The 20,032-nt window shown below is 42.4% G+C and overlaps 1 protein-coding gene and 1 long non-coding RNA gene across 4 annotated transcripts in view; both read left to right on the top strand.

Moving 5' to 3' along the window:
• The window catches only part of cpped1 (calcineurin-like phosphoesterase domain containing 1), a 36,644-nt gene extending 23,478 nt beyond the window's left edge, over positions 1 to 13,166 (top strand). Inside the window, exon 5 of one of the 3 annotated variants that reach the window (XM_029699228.1) lies at positions 1,004 to 1,356. In XM_029699228.1, the coding sequence (XP_029555088.1) occupies positions 1,004 to 1,077 (74 nt within the window). In that variant the 3' untranslated portion in view covers positions 1,078 to 1,356. Of the gene's footprint in view, positions 1 to 1,003; positions 1,357 to 11,972 lie in introns of those variants that run through there. The other 2 variants (XM_029699229.1, XM_029699227.1) reach the window with 2 other exon arrangements.
• LOC115153609 (uncharacterized) lies at positions 9,054 to 11,814 on the top strand. Its single transcript, XR_003867719.1, has 2 exons — positions 9,054 to 10,441; positions 11,322 to 11,814. It is a non-coding gene; the product is annotated as an uncharacterized LOC115153609 (long non-coding RNA).
• Positions 13,167 to 20,032: the final 6,866 nt, after the last annotated feature.

Consider the following 20,032-nt stretch of genomic DNA (forward strand, 5'->3'; position numbering starts at 1 on the left):
AATGCCACTTTATATAATGTTTACATACCCTACATTACTCATCTCATATGTATATACTGTACTCTACCATCTACTGTATCTTGCCTATGCTGTTCGGCCATCGCTCATTCATATATTTTTATGTACATATTCTTATTCATTCCTTTACACTTGTGTGTGTGTGTATAAGGTAGTTGATGTGAAATTGTTAGGTTAGATTACTTGTTAGATATTACTGCATGGTCGGAACTAGAAGCACAAGCATTTCTCTACACTCGCATTAACATCTGCTAACCATGTGTATGTGACAAATAACATTTGATTTGTCTACTGTAATGTACAAGGCTACCATTGTTTGCTCTACTGTAATATACAAGGCTACCATATTGTCTACTGTACATATTTTCTGCAGCGGGAGCTCATCTATTCTGAGACGCTTGTCTGTCCGGCAAGCTATGATCAGCATTCTCTCTCTCTCATATTTATATATATAGCAGCACTTCTTCTGCTATCATTCCTAATCATCAGGGTCAGATACTGTTTATGGTCTCTCAGCTATTGTTTAGTGTTTTACTTGTTTTGTTCTATTTAAAGTATTCACACCCCTTGACTTGTTCCATGAATTTAGATTTTTTTTGTGACGGGTCTACACAAAATGCGCCATAATGTCAGTGTAATTGTATTTTTTAATGTTTACAAATTAATTAAAAATGAAAAGCTGAAATGTCTTGAGTCAAGTATTCAACCCCTTTTGTTATGGCAAGCCTAAATAAGTTCAGGAGTAAAAATGTGCTTAGCAAGTCAAGTAAGACGTTGCATGGACTCACTCTGTGTGCAATAATAGTGTTTAACATGATTTTTGAATGACTACCGTGGCAACCCGGGGGCCAGCAGGGAGCTACAAAGCCAGGAGCAGGACCTCGGTCAGCTCCAGAGGGCTAGATAGTTTCCAAGGTGAGTCAGCATCATGGACAGCTCTGTAGGCACCAACTGGGGCTGGTGATTTGACACTAATACTATCCAGTTCAGGTGCTGCAACCAATTGGCACCTGGAAATGGTCCCACCTGTCCCTCATTACTCCAAATGGGTATAAGTAGAGGTGCAGTCACTCGGGCGTGTCGGCAGACAGGAAGTGGGTACGCCTAGACCTCAGAACTGGAGAAGAGGACCCATTCCCGTGCAGCATGCCACCCGGCGCAAGTTGAGAGCAAATATTGAAACCCCGGACTCATTGCTCTCTCTTGTTCATTAACACAGGCGGTCCGAGGAGCCGCCACACAGTGACCCACCCATTACCCGAGAGGCCTTTCAGTTGTATGTCTCCCTGTTCCTCCAAACCTTTATTAAAGATCAACTTTTGTTTGAGCGCCGCAAAATGTACTCCGGCTGTCTTATTTTGTGAGTTTCACCTCTGACTCCACTGGGCTGCCACAATACCTCATCTCTGTACCCCACACATACAATTATCTGTAAGGTGCCTCAGTCAAGCAGTGATACGAGAAAACGGAGGATGGATCAACAACATTGTAGTTACTCCACAATACTAACTTAATTGACTGAGTGAAAAGGAAGCCTTTACAGAATACAAATATTCCAAAACATGCGTCATGTTTGAAACAAGGCACTAAATTAATACTGTGAAAAATGTGGCAAAGCAATTAGCCAACTAATACAAAGTGTAATGTTTGGGGCAAATCCAATACAACACATTACTCAGTACCACTCTTCATATTTTCAAGCATAGTGGTGGCTGCATCATGTTATGGGTATGCTTGTCATCGGAATGGACTGGGGAGTTTTTCAGGATACAAAATAAACTAAATGAAGCTAAGCACAGGCAAAATCCTAGAGAAAAACCTTGTTCAGTCTGCTCTCCAGCAGACACTGGGGGACAAATTCACCTTTCAGTTGGATAATAACCTAAAACAAGGTCAAATCTACACCGGAGTTGCTTATCAAGAAGACAATGAATGTTCCTGAGTGGCCTAGTTACAGTTTTTACTTAACTTGAAAATGACTGTCTAGCTATGATCAAGCTCTGTCAAGTTGTTTGTTGAAGAATGTTAGATTGCAAATATTGTACAGTCCAGGTGTGCAGAGCTCTTTTATCATCCCCAGGAATTTGATTAGAAGATAAGACTTAACCCCCTTGTTTTAAGCCTGAGAGGAGTGAGGTGTAAAGCCGTGGGAACAGAGATAAAGGTTGGCGATAATGTAATGTGTAGTGTAGCACCAGGGTGTCAGAGCCCAGGGGATGGGAACCAAAGTGAAGGTGTTGAATGTCCTCTGGGGAATGTGTAAATTTTTTACATCTTTTTTTATTGAATATCCGAAACATACAATATACTTGCAGTGAAGCCGCTCAACAACTACATCATACCAGTCATCCAACAGACTCCCATTCAGAGCAACACACAGAAGCATCCAGGGTCAATGCCCTGCTCAAGGGCACGTTGACAGATCTGCCACCAGGCCAAAAAACGTGAACCTGAACCCTCCAAGATCCCCCCACAGTTCCCCAATAGCTGTCCCTCAACCATTCGAGACGCCTCCCACAGTCCCCCCCCAAGAAGAAAAATAAATAAATACAATTAATTCCATTCCCCACCCCGAGAAGCCCCCAATGCACCAACAACCAAGAGAATGAACTGAAGAGAAAAAAGGAAAAGACAGAAGAAAACAGCAAAGGACATCAAGGACAACTAAAATCATAACAGCAGTGCCAACTGTATATGTTTGTGTGTGCATGTCTGGCACTATTACATGTATGTGTGTTTTTGTATGCATTTATTTGAATGAGAGTGTGTGTATATGCATGTGTACAAACTCCTGCACGGCATCAGCCTCAGGCCAACCAGCATTAGTTGTAAAAACAGTGTCATTCAAATGTACTTTTTATTATGTTTTATTTTTACTAGGTTTTTTAAAACTTTTATCTTTGACCAACATTCTATCTCCCACACAGCAACTCCACTCCCACTTGTCTCCAATTCCACATCCCAACCCTCAGCTTCCCTTAGCCCTTCCCATCTATCTCTGCTGGCCACCCACTTCGGGTTTCTACGCAACACATATCTTTCAACTATGCTGTGATGTTTAACGTACAATTTCAATCTATCTAATTGAATAGAATCCACAGATTGCGAGTTGAATATAAATAATTTTACTAAGAGTATTAGTAATTGACTGACCCGGTCTCTCCAGATCACCTAACAGTACTAACAGTACTATTTCTAGGGTCAATTTTAGATCAATTCTATGCATTTTCAGCCATTCCTGAACTTGAGACCAGAAACAGGCTACCTGAGGGCAATACCAAAATAAATGGTCAATTGATTCTGTATCCTCACAACAAAATCTGCAGAACTTCGATGATTTTATGCCCTAAATATTTAACATTTTGCTGGTGGCAAGAATTCTATATAATAATTTAAGCTGAAAAGCACGAAGTCTTGAATCTTGTGTTGCTTTATATATCAACTCATACACCCTGTACCATGGAATCAGTACATCAAAAATGTCTTCCCAACTATTTTGCAATCTGTATGTGTAACTTGTTGCATGCCCATATACCCTCACTGTTTAATTTAAGTGAAGGAGGTTTCTGTGTGTTTACGGACCTAGGGAAGATGGTTGTCTCTACAGTGTCGTTTTGGACTCAGGTCATTTCTATTGAAAGGGCATTTATAGATGCAGGAGCGTTGTTGTTCCTCGTGCTCTCAGAATGGGGGACATTTAAAGGGATAATGCCAGATTCTGGCATGTAGGCCCTTCTACTTCCACAGAGTCTGATGAACTCATGGATACCATTTTTATGTCTCTGCGTGCAATATGTAGGAAGTTAGCGGTAGTTTCACAAGCCAATGCTAACTAGCCTTAGCGCAATGACGAAGTCTACAGGTATGGTAGCGTTGCTTGCTGTATCCCTTTAACTATGTATAATATGATGTAAGGTTTTAGTTGTATCCATGTTTCTTTTGTATTGTCAAGCATGTGAATTGACAATGCGAATACTAGTACGACCAAGATGAAGCGTGTTTTTCCATTCATATCTGATGATTTAGTATTCATGATCGATATAGTACCCCTTCAGATATATTAACTGGTTTTTCATTTCTCCCTGGTCTATTGATGTTACTGAGAGTGGAGAATGTTCATATCTGGTTTCCCAGGCAGGTGGAAATCTATACAGTTTTTTTCACCATTTCGTGGATGTTACTGATATCAAATCAAAGTTTATTGGTTGCATACACAGTTTTGCAGATGCAATTGCAGGTGCAGCAAAAGGCTTGTGTTTCTAGCTCCAACAGTGCAGCAATACCTAGCAACACAATAACACACAATTTTAAAAAAGGACAAGAAATGAAGACATAACAGAACAAGCGATTTAGAAAGTAGAAATCAGAAATCATCTAGGATTCAGTCTCGGGATAAAAGACCGTAAAACAGCAGGACTGAAGCTGTGCACCTCTGATCTATCCCCACACCACAGTAACACACAGCACAGTAGTAGTTACCGTAGCAGTGTGTGTAGGGTGAGGACATTGGAACGGGATCCTGAGATAGAGGCTACGTTCCAAATGGCACCCTATTCCCTATATACAGCACTACATTTCATCATGAAATTGTCAAAAGTAGTGCTCTGTATAGGGAATAGGGTGCCAGTTGGGACACAATAACAGAGAGATATGATGAGTGATGGATCTTTCAGGCCCAGGCCATAGATGAAAATCCACATGCTAGCTACTTAAATTTTCTATTACCCTCGGTCATGCTAATTATCTACAGCTAGTCATGCTTTCATGATGAATTATTTCTAGTCCAATACTCTGACACCCGCCCTCTACCACACACACAAAGGGTACGAATGCACACACATTCACATGCACACCGCAGTCTTACAGATGTGTCAATGACAGCTCTGTTGGGAGTGAACAGGGTGAGAGTGGGAGGCTAAGGGAGAGTCTAGAGAGAGAACCTTCACCCCAGTCTGAGGTCCTGAGCGCTCTGGAGCAGGTCTGAACAGGTTGGATCACTTATTTAGCCAATCCTTTTAATGGCGTGGTCAGGAAGAACTCCTGAGGGAAACAGACTACGTTAAGACGTTAGAGCTAGTGACTGATACCACTTGTGAGTGCAGACAGAGTGTGTAGATGTTTCTCATCTCATTTTTCCATTTGGATTCCCAGCAGGCCTGACTAACTGGAGATATGAATGAGCCAGTAACACTGGCTGTTAAGTGATCACCACCAATTAATCCTGACGCTTCACCATGCTATCAAGAGTAGCAGAGTAGGCTGACTACTCCTCAACATTGACAGATGGTTTTAGCTCAATTGGTGAAGAACAAAAGTGCTAAGTGACGTGGCTTGTTTTATGTTGTTTATGTTTGATTTATAAAACATTCTCATTTGGCTTCATGAGCTTTTTACATGACTAAAACAGATGTATTCAAATTAATTTAGGATGATTTCATCATAACATTAATAGCTTTTACTTCTGGGGTGTTCATTCTGGGGTACTTAGAGTTCTCAACTCGTGTTATCAAAAATGATAGGATGGTTGTGTAAGGTCTGATAGCCGAACCCACAGATTGTGACACCCTCCAAGCATTAGGCAGGTTAGGCACAGTTCCTGTCCTCCTGTGCCCCCTGCAGATAGACATGCACTGGATAGAGCTCCTTCGGCTCCCTAACTACAAAGAGTCAAACAATACATGTATTTAAATCAGAACATTCTGAACTGCTCTGTCTCACTCTCCTGAATAAACCCAAGGTAGGACTGCAAAATGGGAGCGGGAGAAAGAGAGATGTATGGCTAATTCAGATTGGGCTGGCTGGTTGCCTGCTGTAATTTGTAGCTTACTGCACTGCCTTTCTCCTTCCTAGTTCTCTCTCGCTCGGTGGAGCTCTACTGTGATGGTCCTCAGAGGAAACCTACTGTTGTAAAAAGTAATTTTTCTTTCGTCTTGTTGGTTCACTTAATCTTATTTTTCCTCCTGATAATTCTGTTTTTTTCCTCTGATGTTTACGTCATAGTTGTTGTGGTTTGTATTTTCTTAATCTTTTAAGGGTTGGCAGAAAGGTTGAGAAATACAGTCAGTATTTTATACTAGTACATAGAGTAGCCAGCCAATGAATTTAGTGTATTAGATGTTTTGGATATCGTGTAGGTGTAGGCCTATATGAGTAGGACTATTAAGAGAACATTAAACCTTTAACATTTTAACCTGGCTTCTCTTGAGGTTAAAGTCTTACAGTTTTACTGCAAGATACGAACTGCCACAATGTTTGTTCTTCAAATTATGTATTATATTAAAATTAAGTAAATAACCCACATCTTAAAATAAATACAAGGTTTTGTTTTTCTGGGTTTCTGTTTTTCGCTCTCAATGTCACACTTTTTTTATTATAGAAAAACAAAAACAAATGGATGTTCTAAGTCCACAACAATGCTTAAACCACATCAGGAGACCACTGAGGTCTGGGAAAAATATTTGTATTTTTTTATGTAGTTACCCTTCAATTCAAGTGTGCATCTAGCATGTGTTTTTTTTCACACTTGATGGTAGAGTTTGCAAAACAAATACCTACTCGATTGATTAAAATAATCATGATATCATTCTGGCAGATAAGTATAGGCTACTTCGTAGTTAACATTTCATTGAAAAGGTTTTTGGGAAAGCTTTCCATCTTCCAGAAGACTTTTCATTAGCATCATCGCTAATGGCTACACAAAGTGGTAGACTCCCGCACTGCACACACACGCAGCAAATACGAATCACTGATGCATTCTGTTCATGTCTTATGATAAACTTCTGCAAATTGAATTAATTCAATACATTTAGTTGATTCCCTGCTAAGGTCAAATGTTTTTTATATTGTTGAATTATGTTTTAATGCCTGGATTCCGTGAGGGCCCTAATTATCATATTTGAGACAGAATGAGGCTCTCTACTACCTACTGTTCCTGCAGTGATGATTCACCATCTTCCTCGAATGACTGGGACCGAGCTCCCTGCCATCCAGGACCTCTATCAGGCGGTGTGAAAGGAAGGCCCGGAAAATCATTAGACTCAAAACCGCTCAAGCTGTTCTCTCTGCTTCCGCACAGCAAGCGGTTCATCAAGTCTGACACCAACAGGCTCCTGAACAGCTTCATTTCCCCATGCCATAAGACTGTTAAATAGCTAACTAAATGGCTACACGGACTAAGTTGACCCTTGCATGTTATTCTTATTTTTTCACTGTCTCTATGTACACTCACAGGGTCCTACACACTCACTCCATCATTTGCTCCCTCTCTCACACACACACACACACACACACACACACACACACACACACACACACACACACAGGAAAGTATTCCGACCCCTTGACTTTTTCCACATTGTGTTACGTTAGCCTTATTCTAAAATTGATTAAATAGTCCCCCCCCCTCATCAATCTACACACAATACCCCATAATGACATCAAACATGATTTGGAAAGGCACAAACCTGTCTATATAAGGTCCCACAGTTGACAGTGCATGTCATAGCAACAACCAAGCCATGAGGTCGAAGGAATTGTCCGTCGAGCTCCAAGACAGGATTATGTCAAGGCACAGATCTGGGGAAAGGTACCAAAACATTTCTGCAGCATTGAAGGTCCCCAAGAACACAGTGCCCTCCATCATTCTTAAATGGAAGAAATGTGGAACCACCAAGACTCTTCCTAGAGCTGGCCGCCCAGCCAAACTGAGCAACCAGGGGCGAAGAGCCTTGGTCAGGGAGGTGATCAAGAACCCGATGGTCACTCTGACAGAGCTCCAGAGTTCCTCTGTGGAGATCGGAAAACCTTCCAGAAGGACAACCATCTCTGCAGCACTCCACCAATCAGGCCTTTATAGTAGAGTGGCCAGAAGGAAGCCACACCTCAGTAAAAGGCACATGACAGCCTGCTTGGATTTTGCCAAAAGGCACCTAAAGACTCTAAGACCATGAGAAACAAGATTCTCTGGTCTGAAGAAAACAAGATTTAACTCTTTGGCCTGAATGCCAAGCGTTACGTCTGGAGGAAACCTGGCACCATCCCTACGGTGAAGCATGGTGGTGGCAGCATCATGCTGTGGGGATGTTTTTCAGTGGTAGGGACTTTGAGACTAGCCAGGATCAAGGGAATGATGAACGGAGCAAAGTACAGAGAGATCCTTGATGAAAACCTGCTCCAGAGCACTCAGGACCTCAGACTGGGGTGAAGGTTGACCTTCCAACAGGACAACAACCCTAAGCACACAGCCAAGACAACGCAGGAGTGGCTTCGGGGAAAGTGAATGTACTTGAGTGGCCCAGCCTGAGGCCAGACTTGAACCCGATCGAACATCTCTGGAGAGACCTGAAAATAGTTGTGCACAAACGCTCCCCATCCAACCTGACAGAGCTTGAGAGGATATGCAGAGAAGAATAGGAGAAACTCCCCAAATACAGGTGTGCCAAGCTTGCAGTGTCATCCTGAAGAAGACTCAAGGCTGTAATCGCTGCCAAAGGTGCTTAAACAAAGAGTAAAGGGTCTGAATACTTATGTAAATATAATATTTCAGTTTTATATTTTTTATAAATTTGCAAACATTTCTAAAACATTGCTTTGTCATTATGGATTATTGTGTGTAGATTGGGGGGGGGACTATTTCATCAATTTTATAATAAGGCTGTAAAGTAACAATGTGGATGAAGTCAAGGGGTCTGAATACTTTCTGAATGCACTGTATTTCCATGAATTTGTCCAGGGATTTTTTTGTTGTCAACATTTAGAAAGTTTGCATAGAAAACAGATGCGACAATTTCCTGCTAGGGTGCGTTTCCATTTAACTATCGTGTCTATTAAAACCAGGTGGACGTACTGAGGTCACACCAACCCCCAAAAAACTTAGCACTCATGTAGATCAGATTTTTTTTTAATTGTTTTTTAAAATTTAACTAGGCAAGTCAGCTAAGAACAAATTCTTATTTACAATGACGGCCTACACCAGCCAACTGTGCACCACCCTATGGGACTCCCAATCATGGCCAGTTGTGATACAGCCTGGATTCGAACTTGGGTGTCTGTAGTGGCGCCTCAAGCACTGAGATTCAGTGTTTTAGGCCGCTGCGCCACTTGGATGATGGAAATTGCCAGCCAACCAGGAAAGCAATGCGAACCAATTCAGGAATTTTTGAATGTCCTTGTCCTGCAAAGAAACAATGATTATAGTTGGAAAAAATGTAATTAAATGAGGAACGTGATTACATCACGTGCCTGGCTGCTTACCTTCAAAAGTATTCGGCAATCTTCATTTATAGCAATAAATCATTCGACAAAATAAAAATCAATGGATAAAAATGTTGTGGCTCTTTAGAAAATGGCTCCTATGTCTGTCGTTTCCATTACACCTGTCGCAATAAAAAAAAATACCACATTGCTTTGGTTGAAAAAACCTGAGTCAATGGAAACCTGCCTACTGACTGATGAGACGAGTCACTCACTTTGGTATCACTGTCTGGCCCCGACAGGAAACCTAGGAACTGTGTTTTTATTTACATTACAAGGAGGTGCAAATTTACGAGCATTATGCGCTTTCCCTCCGAAAAGAAATTCCACTGCAATCAGAGATCTGTATATAATGAGAAGATGCTAATGTATCCGCCCTAACGATGGGAGTCGTCCCAAAGGCGGGAAGGCAGGCGACAAGCTTAGGTCTAAAATAAGCCATAGAAACTAATAGAGCTTATTTTGGACAGATTTTGGCGAGAGTGAAACCTCTCGCTTCGCTTCTTCCTCTCTGCTGCGTTTTCCTGTTATCGCTCACTTTGACTGACAGGCACCTGTTTTATCAATAGATCGGTAGAAGATGCATGTCGTTTATTCTAGCGGGAGAGGGCTCGACGGACTAGCGAATTGAAACTTTTAAATGAAAAAAAAAATAGCATAGTTAGTATGAAGTGTAAAATGTATCCACCTGAAAATGAGTCTGTAACCAGCTGATTAGCTGACAGCCGGCGCTAATTGAAAACACTGGTACAATACTTGCGTGCTGGTTGATGAGTAATGTTTAACTTTGAGAATTTTCCCTCCCTATAATTACAGTATGATTAATCCTAGTTATTAGGATCAAGATCAAACGTTTCCCTCTGTTTAGGTTTCATTGGCTTGTCTAATTGTAGTTCTGTTAGGATTGCAGTGTATACACACGCCATAGTTGGCCGACCGTCTGTTGTTGAGTGGGAGGTGCCTTTAAGTTGTCAGCGTGCTTCCCAGCCGGAAGAGTTCGTGCATATATTATGGCGACATTTTATGAAGTTTTTGTTTGTTTTGGACTTCGGTGAGGGTTTCTTCAGGTGTTCGGGCACACAATTTTGTTTCTTGGGGCAAGCCGAAGTCGATAACAGAAGTCTACGTCCCTTCGTCAGTGATTGGTCAACAGTAGGGATTGTTCAAAAAAGTATGTTCAACGAGAGACAACTCGTTTTCATGCACATTTTTTCATTGCGATGCACCAAAGACCTTAGTTATATGTAAAATTGCGCGACTAAGATCTCCTCGGCAAAAACGTCAACATTAAATGACAGATTTCTTGAGTTATCTTAGAATCATTCTGACGTTTGTTGAAGTGTATATTGGCTACGGCGTCTCAAAAATAGACCAACAGTACTATTGACGTTATTTTCTCGTTTTTCAAGCAAAGGTCTTGGGAGTACACTCGTTCAGTTCGCCGAGTTACTGTCCTAAATTACATTGCCGTGGGGTGCCATCGGAAAACGGGTGCATTGGCATAACTAAGTAACGATGGAACCATAGCCTCTGGGTTTTGATAGCAAATGAATTTAGCCTGCAAAAATATGTTTATCATCAATTTCCATCTATGTTAGATTCATTATTCAATGGTGCACCCATTGTGTGTAGAATCTGAATGTTGCTGATCAGGGGGCGAAAAAGGGTTCTTGAAAAGCAATTCCAGGGTTTTCTGGATGTTATTTTAGTGTTGAGGATTGGATGGATTTCCAGGACATAAGTAATGTGTACTGTGGACAGGAATTTAGTTCCTTCGTTGCCAGCTTTTGCCCGTTTTAATTATATCCTTGGCATGTGTTGTGTATTGAGGAATGGCAGCAAGCGGGTCGAAGAAGTCTTAACTACCCCGCTACTGTTAGAAACGGAACATCTTACTTCCTCTGTCTGCCAAAACCTAGAGTGAACTGACAGTAGAACACGCACACACATCCGCAAAAAGATAATTACTAATTTGCACTTCTCATTTAGACTGGGCTTGCTTGGCCAACCAGTGTGAGTGTGAAATCAGTTCAGTGCCTTCTATTTCTCAGTAGAAACCGAGCCCTGCAGAAACATCGCTTCAGGGGAAGCGATAGAAATCAATTCAATAATGACGACAACGATTGTGATGGAAAAGAAATTGAAAAGTAAAAGCCCCTGAATAAAAGTTTCTACATTTTTACAAACTATTCAAAAAATGAGTTCAGTTTCTCTCAGCTTGCACTCTCTCTCATTCCCATCTCTCTCCCTCTTTTTTCTCCTCCCCCTCCCTCAGGCATTTGTTTTCAGTCGATCTGACAGATATGGCAATAATGTCATTATGCAATTATATTGAGCTAATATGAATATATTGCTGTTGTATGCAGAGCAGATCAGGGACAGTTTGCCTATGTTACATTTAGCTCGGTATATGCATGTAGACAGGATGCAGATTGGAGCTGTGTAGAACACAGAACCGGCTTTCTCCAACAGAAACCGACACCATATGGTCACATGTCAACTAAGGTTAATCAATACTAATCGATTATTAAATCGATACCGTCACTTTCTGGGGTTGCTGTTTTTTGGGACGAGACCCCAATATTGTGGCTGGGCATAATGGGTCTGGTGAGTCAAAAAGCTTTGATAACCCTCCTCTTTCTATCTCTTGTATTGGGTTGTTGTAAACCTCCTCACTATCTCTCTTGCTCTGTGTTGTGCAGGAGTGAAGGCGGTGTTCTCCGGCCACTACCACCGTAATGCGGGGGGGCTCCACAATGGCCTTGACATGGTGGTGAGCTCCGCTATAGGCTGCCAGCTGGGAGAGGACACCCACGGGGTCAGGGTGGTGGTAGTGACCGCCGACCAGGTCATCCATCGCTACCACAGCCTGGAGCAGCTCAGTGGGCGGGGCATGGACAAGGACCTCAGGAATCTACTGCAGGCCTGAGCCAATCAGAGAAGAGGGGACACACAGGAACAGAATATCAGGGCTCGATTCATAAAGCATCTCAGAGGAGAGAAGTGCTGATCTAGGTCCCTCTTTTTATTCCTTATGATTTAAAAGGCAAAACTGATCCTACATCAGTACTGCTACTCTGACTCTGAATACAGGCTCAGGACCAGAACACTAGACAGTGGAGAGGAAGTCTGTCAATCATCTTAAGACCTGTAGCCTACTGTGAATAAGCACCAACCCATTGTATTGTACAAGGTCATCAGTCGCAGAATGTGCTGGATTTACCTTACTCCAGAGAGAAAAAAAACTGTTCTACTGTTGTCATAAATTACTCTTGTCAAGAATATCCTAGTTATGACTATCTCTAAGGTCTACAAAGACACTGTCTGTAACACTCATTGTGCAAACTAATCCAATGAGCATGTCCTGTGTTAGTCATGTCTTTTTTATATCAAGCTTGTGAAATCGCTTGGGGGGAATAATGTTTGTCTAGTCTAGTTGTAGCAGCACTGAATGACTTTACTGACAACGGGTACTAGTATGACTCTATAGCCCTGAAACGACCCCCTGTTGCCCTGTATGAATATTTTCAACCCCACTCACCCAATCCTTGACGCAACAAATTGTCATGGCAACAGCAGTTGTCCTCGTTGAACAGGCCTGATGGTGGTGATGGGTGGGCCAACAACAACAAGATGACCTCTGCAATGAAAACACTAGAGGGATAAACAACTTCAGTTTACAGCATCATCCCGTCTATGAATGTGATGTTCCCTACTATGTATTTGATATCTTCTTGACCTCATTGAGAATTTGTTATATTAGATTTGTGAATTGATTTAGTACCTAAGTTGGGGTATGGTCAGGATGATTCCATTAGTTTAGTTTCTTTACTCGTACTCCAATTAAATGTCATGTTCTGTTGTTTTTTTAATGAATAAACATTGATTTAAACTATTGCAATGATTATGTAAGTGATGTTGCTGAATTGTTGATCATCTGTCCATAACAGCTACACAAACTTTTTTGCACCTTCCTCTCCTCAGTGCACCTACCCATCCCCTCCCAATAGAGGTCTTGTACTGTGTGTCTATTGATCAGGCCGGTCTGTGTCCCAGACCCCCTAAACACATCAGGTCCATCCTTGCGAACAAGTTTTTCTGCGTCTTAAAATGCGCGTTAGCCAATTAAAATTGTCAACATAGTTGCACGTGGTACAACGCTACATGTTCCCATCACATAATCTAGCACATTTAGCCCCATGCTAACCTGACAAGGCGGCAGTGATTATTTCCTGTAACAAATCCCACATCAGCCTATCAAAGATTTTAAGACAAAATTCATAAGGCATGTTTTCGCATATGACAAAATCGCACGTTTTTGCTTATCAGTTTCACACACATCCACATACGTTTACGGGAAAAAAAAGATAGGTATATGCAACATTTTAATTTGATCATACATTGTAAAAACAAAAAGTCGAAGAGCCTTATGATTTTGTCAAACAGCTGTCATCGCTGCTAGGCAGTTGACTGAATCTTCGGGGTACTGTAACCATGGGTTCGAGGCCCCTTTCTTCAAGCTTTTTTGTTAAGGATAAAACTGTTCACTTCTGGTCCTCGATGCTCTATTCAAATAACGAATATGTGACAGAGTGGATGATTATAATAATTCATATAAAAAGTTGTACATGTAAGTGTAGCCTACATAAGAAATTACGTGGCGTTGTTGGTCTAACAGTAATGTTATACTATGCTATCATATTCGGTATGTTAGACCTATGTAGAATACTAATAAATCATTAAGTGATCTTGTAAGACATTGATTCAGCTTTGATATAAACTTTATTAAATGAGCACCATTCTGAGAAGTGGGGACCCCACTAGGTCTGCAAGAGAGACTCAAAGAAGCTCCTCATTAAATATATGCAATCTTAATTTACAAGGTTTTGGCTGCACTTCCCTTCGCAACACTACAATAAATATAATTCTACATTTTAAAGGAAAAAAACGTAGCTCACCTGGGTTTCGAACTTTCCGCAAAGGTAGTAAATTACTAGAAGCCAGGCTCGCAACACTGAATAGTGGTACAGTTGTAATTGTGTATGTATTTTAGTGACTTTGATTAGCGGATGTTGCAGTATGACTTCTGTTAAAGGAAAGATTCATCAATTCAGAATGTTATATCGTTTTTGTGCATCTCTGAGTGATGTTCTATCGATTCCATGGATAATTTCATGTGTATCTGAGCTATTGCCATTCAAGCAGGCAAAAATACAGCCGGTATGAAGGGCTGTATTTCTGCCTGTTCTATCGCGTCCATCTACGACAACATTTGTAATTGGCTGATGCAGCATTTGTTATCGGATATAAATCACTGCCACCTGGTCAGGTTAGAATAGGACTAAATGTGCCAGGTTAGGTATTGGTAACAGCTAACATGCACCGTTTATCACGTGCAACTATGTCGACGATTTTAATTGGCTGATGCGCATTTTGAGTTGGATCAAATTATAATTATAAACTGGGTGGTTCGAGCCCTGAATGCTGATTGGCTGACAGCTGTGGTATATCACGGGTATGACAAAACCTTTGTTTTTACTGCTCTAATTACATTGGTAACCAGTTTATAATAGCAATAAGGCACCTCAAGGGGTTGTGATATAAGGCCAATTTACAATGGCTAAGGGCTGTGTCCAGGCACTCCACATTGCATTGTGCAGAGGAACAGCTCTTAGCCGTGGTATACTGGCCATATAAATCAAATCAAAGTTGATTTCTCAAGTGTGCCGAATACAACAGGTGTAGGTAGACCTTACAGTGAAATGTTTAATTACAGGCTTTAACCAATTGTGCAAAAAGGTATTAGGTGAACAATAGGTAAGTAAAGAAATAAAACAACAGTAAAAAAACAGGCTATATACAGTAGCGAGGCTATAAAAGTAGCGAGGCTACATACAGACACCGGTTAGTCAGGCTGACTGAGGTAGTATGTACATATAGATATGGTTAAAGTGACTATGCATATATGATGAACAGAGAGTAGCAGTAGTGTAAACGAAGGGTTGGCGGAACACAATGCAGATAGCCCGGTTAGCCAATGTGTGGGAGCATTGGTTGGTCGGCCCAATTGAGGTAGTATGTACATGAATGTATAGTTAAAGTGACTATGTATATATGATAAACAGAGAGTAGCAGCAGCGTAAAAAAAGGGGTTGGAGGGGGGTTGGGGGGGCACACAATTCAAATAGTCCGGGTAGCCATTTGATTACCTGTTCAGGAGTCTTATGGCTTGGGGGTAAAAACTGTTGAGAAGCCTTTTTGTCCTAGACTTGGCACTCCGGTACCGCTTGCCATGCGGTAGTAGAGAGAACAGTCTATGACTGGGGTGGCTGGGGTCTTTGACAATTTTTAGGGCCTACCTCTGACACCGCCTGGTGTAGAGGTCCTAGATGGCAGGCAGCTTAACCCCAGTGATGTACTGGGCCGTACGCACTACCCTCTGTAGTGCCTTGCGGTCAGAGGCCGAGCAATTGCCGTACCAGGCAGTGGTGCAACCAGTCAGGATGCTCTCGATGTTGCAGCTGTAGAACCTTTTGAGGATCTCAGGACACATGCCAAATCTTTTTAGTTTCCTGAGGGAGAATAGGCTTTGTCGTGCCCTCTTCATGACTGTCTTGGCGTGTTTGGACCATTCTAGTTTGTTGTTGATGTGGACACCAAAGAACTTGAAGCTCTCAACCTGCTCCACTACAGCCCCGTCGATGAGAATGGGGGCGTGCTTGGTCCTCCTTTTCCTGTAGTCCACAATCATCTCCTTAGTCTTGGTTACGTTGAGGGATAGGTTTTTATTCTGGCACCACCCGGCCAGGTCTCTGACTTCCTCCCTATAGGCTGTCTCGTCGTTGTCGGTGATCAGGCCTACCACTGTTGTGTCGTCTGCAAACTTAATCACGGTGTTGGAGTCGTGCATGGCCATGCAGTCGTGGGTGAACAGGGAGTACAGGAGGGGACTGAACACGCACCCCTGGGGAGCTCCAGTGTTGAGGATCAGCGTGGCAGATGTGTTGCTACCTACCCTCACCACCTGGGGGCGGCCCGTCAGGAAGTCCAGGATCCAGTTGCAGATGGAGGTGTTTAGTCCCAGGATCCTTAGCTTAGTGATGAGCTTTGAGGGCAGTATGGTGTTGAATGCTGAGCTGAAGTCAATAAATAGCATTCTCACATAAGTGTTCCTTTTGTCCAGGTGGGAAAGGGCAGTGTGGAGTGCAATAGAGATTGCATCATCTGTGGATCTGTTTGGGCGGTATGCAAATTGGACTGGGTCTAGGGTTTCTTGGATAATTGTGTTGATGTGAGCTATTACCAACCTTTGATAGCATTTCATGGCTACAGACGTGAGTGCTACGGGTCTGTAGTCATTTAGGCAGCTTTCCTTTGTGTTCTTGGGCACAGGAACTATGGTGGTCTGCTTGAAACATGTTGATACTACAGACTCAATCTGGGACATGTTGAAAATGTCAGCGAAGACACCTGCTAGTTGGTCAGCACATGGTCGCAGCACACGTCCTGGTAATCCGTCTGGCCCCGCAGCCTTATGCATGTTGACCTGTTTAAAGGTCTTACTCACATCAGCAACGGAGAGCATGATCACACAGTCGTCCGGAACAGCTGATGCTCTCATGCATGCCTCAGTGTTGCTTGCCTCGAAGCGAGCATAGAAGTGATTTAGCTCGTCTGATAGGCTCGTGTCACTGGGCAGCTCGCGGCTGTGCTTCCCTTTATAGTTTGCAAGCCTTGCCACATAAGACGAGCATCGGAGCCAGTGTAGTATGATTCAATCTTAGTCCTGTATTTACGCTTTGCCTGTTTGATGGTTCGTCGCAGGGCATAGCAGGATTTCTTGTAAGCTTCCGGTTTAGAGTCCCGCACCTTGAAAGCGGCAGCTCTACCCTTTAGCTCATTTAAGTTTCCCTGCATTAAAGTCTCCAGCCACTAGTAGCGCCACCTCTGGGTGAGTGGTTTTCTGTTTGTTTATTTCCTTATACAGCTGACTGAGTGAGGTCTTAGTGCCAGCATCTGTCTGTGGTGGTAAATAAACAGCCACGAAAAGTATAGCTGAAAACTCTCTAGGCAAGTAGTGTGGTCTGCAATTTATCACAATATACTCTACTTCAGGCGAGCAAAATCTAGAGACTTCCTTATATTTCGTTCACCAGGTATTGTTTACAAATATGCACAGACCGCCCCCCCCCTCGTCTTTCTGGAGTGTGCTGTTCTATCTTGCCTGTGCAGCGTATATCCCGCTAGCTGAATATCCATGTCGTCATTCAGTCACGATTCTATGAAACATAGGATATTACAGTTTTTGATGTCCCGTTGGTAGGATATTCGTGATCGTACCTTGTCTAATTTATTGTCCAATGATTGCACATTAGCGAGTAGTATTGACGGTAACGGCAGCTTTCCCACTCGCCTTCTCAGGGTCCTGATCAGGCATCCGGCTCTTTGTCCTCTGTACCTGCGTCGCTTCCTCTTGCAAATAACGGGGATGTCGGCCCTGTCGGGTGTTTGGAGAATATCTTGTGCGTCTTGCTTGTTGATGAAAATATCTTTGTCTAATCCGAGTTGAGTGATCGCTGTCCTGATAAACAGAAGCTATTTTTTGCCGTAAGATACAGTTGCAGAAACATTATGTACAAAATAAGTTCTTCCGGCGCCATTTTATCATACCCCCTCTAGCCTTATTGCTTAAACATACATTTTTCCTAATGTTTGCAAGTATGGACCCAGAATGCAGGAATTACTGGACCAAACCATCAAAGCAGGTGTTACCTGAGCCAATCAGAGGAGAGGACACGCTTAGGACCAGAACACCGGACTGCATTCAGTAAGTTTTTACGTTCTGTAAAGATTCGCTTGAACGTCCGCTACATTGCGGAAAGGTTTGTACTGAGCGATATGTTTTCCCAAAACATTCTTGTATGTTCTTGAACAGACTTTGAGATGCGTTTGCTCCGTTCGGTGGGTGTGCCGGCGTGTGACTTGAAGCAAATAGAGATGCATTTAAAGGGCACTGGTGCATTTTGAAGCCACAACCCAACCTTTCCCTCTTTCTCAACTGGTCATTCAGTACAGCTTCGTTTTCATTCAATTGAACATTCTATTAAGTTTGTATGTACTGAACGCAGCCCAGTTGAAAAACAGGGAGAGTTTGGGGGAATGCTGTCAGCATGGCCACTGCCCTTTAAATACTTCACACATTGCTTCAAACCACACCTCGCCACGCCCACCTCGCAGGAGCAAACATACCTGAAAGTCTTTTCAAGAATGTACAATAATGTTTTGTTTAGTTCAAACGTTCCACAACGTAGCAAATGTTCAAGTGAACTGAATGCTTATTCATGAAACATCTCAAAGTAGGAGAGCTGATCTAGGAAGTAATCATCATGACAACCTGAGGAAAATCACAGTCGTTGTCCTTGTTGAACAGGCCTGATGGTGGTGATAGGTGGGCCAACAACAACAACAACAACAACAACTCATGACAACCTCTACTATTAAAACACTGTAATGGGATAAACAAGACTCTTCAGTTCAGTTTACAGCAACGTCCCGTCTGTGAAGTTCCCTACTACTTTTTTTAATGTCTTTAATCATCTTGACCACATTGAGTATTTGTTATATAAAGCCCTTTTTATACCTGGTGCTAATAGGCATCCTTTGTCCAGGTCTTGTCCACATTCTGAATGTGCCCACGTATTAGCCATTGCATCTACACAAGATATAAAAATTTGTCTCTTATCTGTCCACTAGCCATGTCTGCTTTGAGACCAGATTTCATGGTCCCTCCCTGTATGCAAATTATTTGACAGATATTTTGTTTACATAATATTTACTTAGTTTAAGAGTCAATGGTGACACCCTGAGTCAATGGTGCCACCAGTCAATGATTTTAGAGAGTGGTAAAATGGTGATTTAAACAGTTTCACTGTCCAGATCTGTCTACAAGATATCCAGGAACAATGCATCTTGTCTGTCTACGGAGGTGGTCAGGAAGGTCAGATCACAATGCGACTTCTACACTTTAATTGTATTTATTATTTAACTAGGCAAGTCAGTTAAGAACAAATTCTTATTTACAATGCCGGACAAACCCTAACCCGGATGACGCTTGATACAATTGTGCACCGCCCTATGGGACTCCCAATCACAGCCAGTTGTGATACAGCCTGGAACCAGGGTCAGTAGTGACACCTCTAGCACTGAGATGCAGTGCCTTAGACCGCTGTGCCACTCGGGAGCCAATCAGAATGTGGACAGGACAAAATATTCATGTTAGCGCCAGGCAGGTAGCCTATTGGTTAAGAGTGTTGGGCCAGTGACTGAAAGGTTGCAGGTTCAAATCCCTAGGTGAAAAATCCTTGAGCAAGGAACTTAACCCTAATTGCTCCTGTAAGTCGCTCTGGATAAAAGCATCTGCTAAATGACTCAAATATAATACACAGGGATTATTTTTTTTGCACCTTCCTCTCCTCAGTGCGCCTACCCATCCCCTCCCAGTGAAGGTTTTGCACTCTGTTAATGTGTTGACAGGGAGGTTACTCCATAATGGTCCAGGGAATTCTCTCTATGTGCATACCAAATGGCACCCTATTCCCTTTATATTGCACTTCTATTGACCAGGGCCCATAGGGTGCCATTTGGGATGCATGCCCTGCCTTGCAAGATGAAAGCTGTTGTTTATTGATCTGACCTGTCTTTGTGTCCCAGACTCCCTAAACACCACCTTTACAGCAGCTTTTAGGAAACAACATGACAATAT

This window comes from Salmo trutta, chromosome 18 (assembly GCF_901001165.1).
Source record: "Salmo trutta chromosome 18, fSalTru1.1, whole genome shotgun sequence".
In the NCBI taxonomy this organism is placed as follows: domain Eukaryota; kingdom Metazoa; phylum Chordata; class Actinopteri; order Salmoniformes; family Salmonidae; genus Salmo; species Salmo trutta.